Source organism: Gallinula chloropus, assembly GCF_964237585.1.
Source record: "Gallinula chloropus genome assembly, chromosome: 35".
Lineage (NCBI taxonomy): Eukaryota > Metazoa > Chordata > Aves > Gruiformes > Rallidae > Gallinula > Gallinula chloropus.
Window position 1 is genome coordinate 798,836 of NC_140120.1, and position 9,100 is coordinate 807,935.

General features: G+C 51.2%; 2 protein-coding genes across 2 annotated transcripts in view; both read right to left on the reverse strand.

Annotated features, from left to right (window-relative positions):
- Positions 1 to 9,100, reverse strand: part of LOC311203103 (scavenger receptor cysteine-rich type 1 protein M130-like) — a gene marked incomplete at both ends in the record, with an annotated part of 255,816 nt that overhangs the window by 40,627 nt on the left and 206,089 nt on the right. The window lies entirely within an intron of this gene.
- LOC311203045 (olfactory receptor 14A16-like) lies at positions 1,132 to 2,058 on the reverse strand (the record flags this gene model as incomplete). The annotated part of the gene is made up of 1 exon (XM_084277682.1): positions 1,132 to 2,058. The coding sequence occupies one exon, from the start codon at positions 2,056 to 2,058 to the stop codon at positions 1,132 to 1,134; it is 927 nt and encodes a 308-aa protein (XP_084133808.1).

Consider the following 9,100-nt stretch of genomic DNA (forward strand, 5'->3'; position numbering starts at 1 on the left):
AAAAGTGTCTGCACTGTGGGGGATGCCTTGAGCTGTCCCTGCAGCTGCTTCTCTGTGCTCACAGACCTCATCCAACCTGCCCTGTGCTCAGCTCTGCTCTGCAGACCCCTCCTGGCATCAGGGCACTGCCCAGGGAAACCTCTGTGTGTGCAGGGCTCAGGCACAGCTCCAACATCTGAATGATGGAAAGCCCACACACCTTCCCATCTCCCAGCTTTATGAGATCCCTCCAGGAACCACATCTCAAGTACAGTGTCCAGTTCAGGGACCCTCATACAAGAAGGAGGTTTAGATGCTGGATTGTGCCCAGAGAAGGACAAAGAATCTGGAGAAGGGTTTGGAGCACAAGTCCTCTGAGGAGCAGCTAAGGGAAATGGGGCTTTTTAGTCTATGAAATGGAGGCTGAGACCTTAATCACTCTCTACAACTACCTTCAAAGGGGACTCTAGAGAGGGGGAGTTTGGTCTTATATCTCAGGTTAAAAGTTATAGGATGAGAGGATTTGAAATTGCGCCAGGGGAGAGTTAGGTCAGATATCAGGAAGAATTTCTTTACTGAAAGGGTAGCCAAGTATTGGAAAAGGATGAGAAGGGAAGTAGTGGACTCACCATCCCTGGAGGGATTTCAAAGGTGTGTAGATGTTGTGCTTGAGGACATGGTCTCAAATCAGAGCCCCATACAACTGGGCAGGGTTAGGTGTAGTTGGACTCAAAGATCATAAAGGTCCTCTCCAACCTAACAGATTCTGTGATACATTTGCAGGAAATTCACATTCTGTCATGGTGGGAAAGCACTGCCAATTCAGAGAAGCTCTCAAGTGATTCAGCTGGTGAAAATGTGCTTGTAAAATTATTGTAAATGCCAGGAGAAAATAAAAGAAAACTTTATGTACCTTTCAGGCAGGTATGATGGAAAGAGAGCAGAGCTGGTCATTACAAAGTGTCTGGGTCACATGAGACCTGGAGAAACTTAATTAGGAATAAGATAAACATGTCCCATGTTAATAGAGCTTTGACAAACAAGAAAGAAAAAAAAATCCCAACAACTAAAACAAGTATTAAACATGGGCTGGTCCTAAATTGAGTTCCATGGCCAGTGATAGGCAGAAGAAGATGAGCAGTTTATTGCTGCTTAGAAATATCCAGTAATCAGTTTCCACATGGCATCCTTCAGCTCCTGGTTCCTCATGCTGTAGATGAGGGGGTTCACTGCTGGTGGAACCACCGAGTAAAGAAATACCTCTACCAGGTCCAAAAAATGGGAAGAAATGGATGGGGGCTTCATGTAGGCGAACGTGGCAGTGCTGAGGAACAAGGAGACCACAGCCAGGTGAGGGAGGCAGGTGGAAAAGGCTTTGTGCCGTCCCTGCTCAGAGGGGATCCTCAGCACAGCCCTGAAGATCTGCACATAGGACACCACAATGAACACAAAACACCCAAAAAATAAGCAGACACTGACCACAATGAGTCCAATTTCCCTGAGGTAGGCATCTGAGCAGGAGAGCTTGAGGATCTGGGGGATTTCACAGAAGAACTGGTCAAGGGCATTGCCATGGCAGAGGGGCAGTGAAAATGTATTGGCTGTGTGCAGCACAGCATTGAGAAACCCACTGGCCCAGGCAGCTGCTGCCATGTGGACACAAGCTCTGCTGCCCAGGAGGGTCCCATAGTGCAGGGGGTGGCAGATGGCAATGTAGCGGTCATAGGCCATGACAGTCAGAAGACAGAACTCTACTGTGATCAAAAATAAAAAGAAAAAGAGTTGAGCCAGACATCCTGTGTAGGAAATGGCCCTGGTGTCCCACAAGGAATTGGCCAGGGATTTGGGAACAGTGGTGGAGATGAAGCCAAGGTCAGTAACAGAGAGGTTGAGGAGGAAGAAGTACATGGGGGTGTGGAGGTGGTGGTCACAGGCTATGGTGATGATGGTGATGCCATTGCCCAGGAGAGCAGCCAGGTAGATGCCCAGGAAGAGGCAGAAGTGCAGGAGCTGCAGCTCCCGAGTGTCTGCAAAGGGCAGGAGGAGGAACTGGCTGATGGAGCTGCTGCTGTTGGACATCTGCTGCTGTCAGGTGTGGAGACCTGTCCAAGGAGGAAAAGGCAGTAAGAAGTTAGGGAATGCTTCTTTGAGGGAAACCCCTTCTACTTCTCATGGAATGCCCTCATCATATCAGCACTGCGGGGCTGCCAGGGAGGTATCAAATTCCCACTGCCAGGGCATTGCTGGGAGCAGCTCCTTCTCCCAACCTGACAATGTCTCTGCTGCCTGGAGCTGTCCCTGCAGCTGCTTCTCTTTGCCCATGTCACGTTCTGCTCTGTGCTCACAGACCTCATCCAACCTGCCCTGCGCTCAGCTCTGCTCTGCAGACCCCTCCTGGCATCAGGGCTCTGCCCTGGGAACCTCTGTGTGTGCAGGGCTCAGGAAATCCTCTGATGTGGACATTCTTGAGGGGAGAAATAAGTTCTCATCTCCCAGAGTCAGCACAGCCCACAGGAGAGGAAAAGTCAAAGCAAAGACTCTGCCTGGAAGGAAAATGCTTCCTTGATGTTGTTCTTCAAAGTCCCTTTGGAATGTCTCAATGATCAGCTGGAGCTGGGAGCAAAGCTGACCCAGGCAGCACTATCTTACTGCAGAAGGAAATTATGCTGCTCTTCCCTGGGTAACTCCTTCAATCCACAGGTCCTTCTCTATCCCTGTGGAAAGTCCACAAGCCAGGCTGAGTGCTGACCCTGGCAGCAGCAGATTCCCTGCCCCAGCACACAGCCTCTAGGGCACAGCGACCCTGCTCACAAGGACAGCCCTGGGCACCCCTGGGTGCACACGCTGCTTCACACCTCTGCAGCCATGCCCAGGAGAAGACAGCTGTCCTGCCCTGTCCCTCTGATGGGGCACAAGGGCATCCCGTCCAGGCAGCACTTTCTGGTCCTAGAGAGAACCTGTCCTCCTGACAGAGCCCACACACTGCCCCATGTCCCAGCTTTAGGAGATCCCTACAGGAACAGAACCTGCATTGCCCTGCACCCACAGACATACCAGGGAGAGTGCTGTGGAGATTTCTCCTCCAGTGAGCTCTCAGCATCCCTCAGCTCTCTCAGCCTCTCAGGTCTCCCCTCGGTGCCTCCAGGCAGTGTCCCCAGCCCTGTGTGCTTGGCAGAGGAGCTGCTCCTGGCCAGAGCTGTCTCTTGTCAGAGCTGCTGGGTTGCAGTGAGCTCCCTCCATCCCAGGAGCCCAGCCCAGCTCACAGCAGAGGAGCAGGTGAATATGTCACATACTCCATTCCCCAGAGTGTCCAGTGAGGTGTCCCTGGAGCTCCAAGTAACTAACTTGGAAAGACACTAAGTCTTTACTGCCTTTCCCTCCCTTGTCTGGGGAGAAATCCTTCTGTCCAGCAGAGTCCTTTCTCCTGATCAAACCAGAGCTGGGCACAAGAATCACCTTTCCTTTTCTTCCCATGAGACAGGAACCACTGGCCAGGGACAGGGAAGTGACTTTGTCCCCCTGTGAGAGTCACTCCAGACCCCTCAGCCTTGCTTTGCAGCCCTGCGGCTGGAAGGGGACTCAGATCTGACCTATGACTGCCAAAAATCCATTGCAGCTGAGATTCCTCTTGCCCCAGTTTGTGTGGCAGAAAAATCAAAACCTTCTGCCATGGAGCTGCTGTTCCCAGCTCCCATGGGAATTACTGGGGGCAGAGGCAAGTTTCCAAGATCCCCTTCTCCATGAGAGTGGACTTGATCTGATGGAAACTGTGTGTCACCCCCATTCACCTGTACCCAAACTGAAGACCAGGAATGACTCTTTGGGAGCCCATGCCAGAGGCTTCTGCTCCTCATGCACACCTGGGAGTTTGAGAGACAAATCAAGATTGTAGTTTTCCTTGTTATAAATCTCTCCTCACTCCTGTCTTTTACTTCGGAAAACACTTTTCAATACCCAGAGGCAGCAGATGTCCAACAGCAGCTCCATCAGCCAGTTCCTCCTCCTGCCCTTTGCAGACACACGGGAGCTGCAGCTCCTGCACTTCTGGCTCTTCCTGGGCATCAACCTGGCTGCTCTCCTGGGCAAGAATTTAATGATCATTACTGTAGCCTACAACCATTGACTCCACATGCTCATGTACTTCATCCTTTCAACCTCTTGTAGAAGGGAGTTGACGCAGGTGCTCACCAAAGCTGCTCTATCACTCCCCTTCCTATGCTGCATAAGGGAAAGAAGATGTAACAAAAGGTCAAGATAAGGACAGGGAGACATCATGCAGTGGTCACTCTCCTGAGTTACTCTTAATAAACCCATCTAATTTATTACCCAATCAAAGAGAGCAGAGGAATGAAAAAGAAAAAATAAATAAGATACCCACAACCATCCCTCCCTGTTTTTCCCAGGGTCCCCTTCACTCTCTAATTCTCTCCTTCCTCTAACTGAGCAGCACAGGAGGATGGGGAATGGGCATTGGGGTCAGTTCATCACACATTGTCTCGGCCGCTCCTTCCCCCTCATGGGAGGACTCCTCACAGTCTCCCCTTGCTCCAGCTTTGGGTTTCACCCACAGGAGACAGTCCTGCATGAACCCCTCCAATGTGAGTCCTTCCCACATGGCTTCAGATCATCACCAACTGCTCCAGGGTGGGTCACTTTAATGGGGTGCCCTCCTTCAGCAACAGAGTGCCTCAGCCTGGGTCCTCCACAGCCCTGCCAGCAAACCTGCTCCAGCACAGGCTTCCTGTGAGGTCACAGCCTCCTTCAGGTGTCTGCACCTGCCTGAGCACGGTGATGTCTCCAGGCTGCATGTAGAATCACTGTTCCACATAATCCAGCATGGGCTGAGGGGGAACAGCCTCATTCACCATGGTCTTCTGCATGGGCTGCAAGGGAATCTCTGCAATGAGGCTGGGAGGACCTTCTCCCCCTACTTCACCGACCTTGTTGTCTGCAAAGTTCCTTACACTTTCTCTCTCCTTTCTCTGACAGCAAAAAGCAACAGATAATTTTTAATTCCTTATTAAATATATAGTCACAGCAAATATATTTTCACTCCCCCTCTGCCATGGCAATGCTGCTGACCAGTTCTTCTGTGAAATCCCCCAGATCCTCAAACTCTCTTGCTCACAGGCCTTGCTCAGGGAAATTGTGGTCAGAGCTTGTTTGGCTTTTGGGTGTTTTGTGTTCATTGTGGTGTCCTATGTGCAGATCTTCAGGGCTGTGCTGAGGATCCCCTCGCAGCAGGGACGGTACAAAGCCTTTTCCACCTGCCTTCCTTACATGGGAGTAGACTCCTTCTTTGTCAGCACTGACATGTTTGCCTACCTGAAGAGCCCACCTCAATCTCCTTCCTATAGATTCACGGATTCACAAAATTCTTTGAGTTGAAAGGGACCTCCAGAGATCATCCAGTCCAAGCTCCCCCTTCAAAAGCAGAGTCCTCGGACGGGTCGGACAGGATGGCATCCAGATGGGTCTTGAATATCTCCAGAGAAGGAGACTCTAATACCCTCTCAGCAGACTGTCCCAGGGCTCTGTCACCTTTACTTTGTTCCAACTTGGAGCCGTTGGTCCCTGTCCAGTCTCCACAGACCACTAAACCTGGTAGAGGTATTTCTTTATGTGGTGGTTCCACCGGCAGTGAACCCCCTCACCTACAGCATGAGGAAGCAGGAGCTCGAGGATGCCATGTGGAAACGGGACTGGATCTTTCTAAGTAGCAATAAACTCATCATATTCTTCATTGTATTGCTGGCCTTGTTGATTGTATTCATGCTGAATAGATTGGTGGAGATGTCACTTAAGAGACAATTAATATAAATTTAATATAAGAATTTTCATGTTCTTAAGAATAGATTTGATTTGGATTTTAGTAGATGTGGTTTTGCCCCAGCTGAGAGCTGAGCACCACACAGTTCCTTGTTCTTTAAATGGAAGAAGTTGGGGGGACAAGTTGGAAGGGAGGGAGAGGAAAGGGAAAGGGAAAAAACCCAAATCCAAGGAAACAAAACCTCACAGGTTGGGATAAGGATAGTTTACTAGAATAGCAGAAAGAGAGATATAACAATGATAACAGGACTTTGTAGCAAAATATATGAAACTGGTGATACACAATGCAGTTTCTCACCAAACCCACAACTCAGGCTGTGTAGCCAGAGCTGTCCTGAAAACGGGACCATACCCAAAACTGCACGTCCTGGAGCTGCCTCCTCCTCCTCCCACTAGCACCCGCTTTTATGCTGAGCATGATGTAATTGGCATGGAATACCCCCTTTGGCCAGTTTGGGTCACCTGTCCTGGCTGTGTCCCCTTCCTTCTCCTTAGTAGGGAAATAGGAACAACTGAAAAGTCCTTGATTGCTTGGCAACAACCAGAAACATCAGGGTGTTATCAGCACTGCTTTCATCCCATCCCTCTGAAGAGCCTCCCTACCCTCAGGCAGATCAACACTTCCTCCCAGCTTAGTGTCATCTGCAAACTCACTGAGGGAGCATCCAATCCCTTCATCCAGGTCATGGATAAAGATGTTGAACAGAACTGGACCCAGGACTGAGCCCTGGGGGTGCCACTCGTGACCGGCCTCCAGCTGGATTTGGTTCCATTCACCACCACCCTTTGGGCCCGGCCATCCAGCCAGTTTTGAACCCAGCTGAGGGTCCCCCTGTCCAGGCCAGTGGCAGCCAGTTTCTCAGTCAGAATGCTGTGAGAAACCATGTCAAAGGCTTTCCTGAAGTCCAGGCAGACACATCCACAGCCTTCCCCGTGTATATTAGGCGGGTAAATGGATGAGGGGAAGGCTCTCTTGATCAGGCAGCCTGTAATACACACCCACAACAGTATCACTTATGCTTGCCTGTCCTTTAATTCTCACCTACAAACTCTCAACTCGTTCCTTAGCTGCCCCTGGACAGAACTCAAGACATCCCAGTTGTTCTTTGATAGGAAGAGCAACTCTCACCTCCTTTCCTTGTTGTCCTGCCTTTCCTAAAAAGGACTTAGTTATCCGTGGCCACACTCCAGTCATGTGAGTTTTCCCACCAAGTCTCTGTCATTGCAACTAGAACATCACCCCTTGAGCACACACAGATTTCCAGCTTCTCCTGTTTATTCCCCATCCTGTGTGCATCGCTGTACAGGCGTTTCAGGGAGCAAGCCTAGAACCCTGTTCCCCCTGGATGATAAGCTCTTCTCACACACCCCTGTCAGGCCTGGTATGTCATAAATCAGCCATCACCAAAGAAGCCAGAACCCTGCCTGTAGCACCAGTCTCTGAGACATGTATTTACAGCCATGATCCTTCTATTACATCCCATGTATTCTCCCAGAACATGAAGGAGGGAAGAGAAAATAACTTGCACCCCAGAGTCTTCCACCAACCATCCCAAGGCCTTGAAGTCTCTTTTCAGTCCCTTCAGCCTACAGGATGCAGCTTTCTTCCCCCCTGCCTGCAAGATGAGCAGCGGGTAATAGTCTGGTGATCGCTCCAGGCTGGGGAGTTTCTCAGTAACAGCCCTGATCTGAGCTCCAGGAGGACTACAGACCTCCCTGAGATGAGGCTCAGCCCAGCAGATTGGGCCCTCTGTTCCCTTTAGAAGGGAGTCTCCACACTATGACACTTTCCTGTTTGCTTTTTAAAACATGGAGGGGAAAAAGCACCCAACACCCATTTCAGTTCCAAAGTTTATTCCAACTGAACTGCCTGAGCTGGGGGGTCCAGGAGCATCTGGTTCATTCCCAGGAGCAAGAACGTCGCTGGAAACAGCGTTCGTCTCGGTCCATCCTGCCCCTCAGGGATCACGTAGGACACCCTGACCACAGCTGGGAGCCACACAGAGCTCTGGAGGTCGTTCCTGAGCGGTGCTGACAAATCCCCTCTGCTCTCTCTCCTGCACTTTGCTTAGGACTGCCTCTAATTCCTTATAAAAGAAGGATCAGCATGTGGAAAGCAGTTAAATCTATTCCAGCTGCTGTGGTACTTGGATCCATATACACAGTCAGTACATTTCTAAGGCAAGGCAGGGGGATGCAAATTACTCCCAGGAAGCCATTTCCATTAACTCCTCCCAGACAGAGCATGCTCAGGGACACTCAGGGGGTCTTCTGGTGGTCTTCAGGGATGAAGGCTGGATGTCTTCTTCTCTCTTAGCAGTTTTCTCCATAGTTTCTAAACCACAGGTACAGCCATATCCTACTGAAATCCAAACCAAATCTACTCTCAAAACACTCAAATTCTTTCTATTCTTAAAACATGCAAATTCTTCTTATATTAAAGTTATATTAATTGTCTCTTAAGCTGAATCTACAACAATTCACTCAGCATTATTGTATTTCATTGAATCAATGGGGACATGTCAGTGGTAGATGCTGTGACATCACCTTTGCCTGAGGGGTGGATGGGCCAGGAGTGTGCACATGGCTTGTGTGTGACATTGTGATTTCAGTGGTGCTGGAGTCACTGTGATGCCAAGAGAAGGCACATGGCTTGTGGGCGCCCTTCTGATGTCATCAAAAGCAGAGTTGGGCCTCACCCAAATATGGCTTTTAGGAAGAACCATCATCCCCAGAAGTCTGCACACAGCACCCACCCCCGTGGGACACAGGGACTCGAGACTGAGGTCACCATCCCTTGAACTGAGGCGCAGAGAGCGGTGGCAGCAGGAGGGTGTGAGGTCACATGGCTGAGGGCAGCCCGTGGCCATGGGCTGGGTGCAGAGCAGCCCTGTGCATCAGAGGGGCATCCCAGGGCTCAGGAGCTGCAGTGGGGCTGGAGCAGTGGGGCTGGGGCTGTCTCAGGGCACTGCAGGGATGTGCCTGGGCACGGTGCCAGCAGGAAACCACAGGCTGCTGCCCGGGGGGAGCAGGGCGAGCGCTGCGAGGTCACGTGGGCTGTGGTTTGTGCACCTGCAGGCTCCAGCTCCCGCTCTGCCCGGGGGGAATAACGGCCCCTGGGTGACACGCTGAGAGCCAGGGACACGGCTGAGCCCCTGGGCTGCGTGTCTGCTGCCAGGGCAGGGACATGGCCCAGCCCGGGCTCCTCCTGCCAGGGACCCGCCGTGGGGCTCTGCGGGGAGGAAGGGGCCAGCCAGCACTCCTGGGCTGGAGCTCTGCCCCTGGCCAAGGG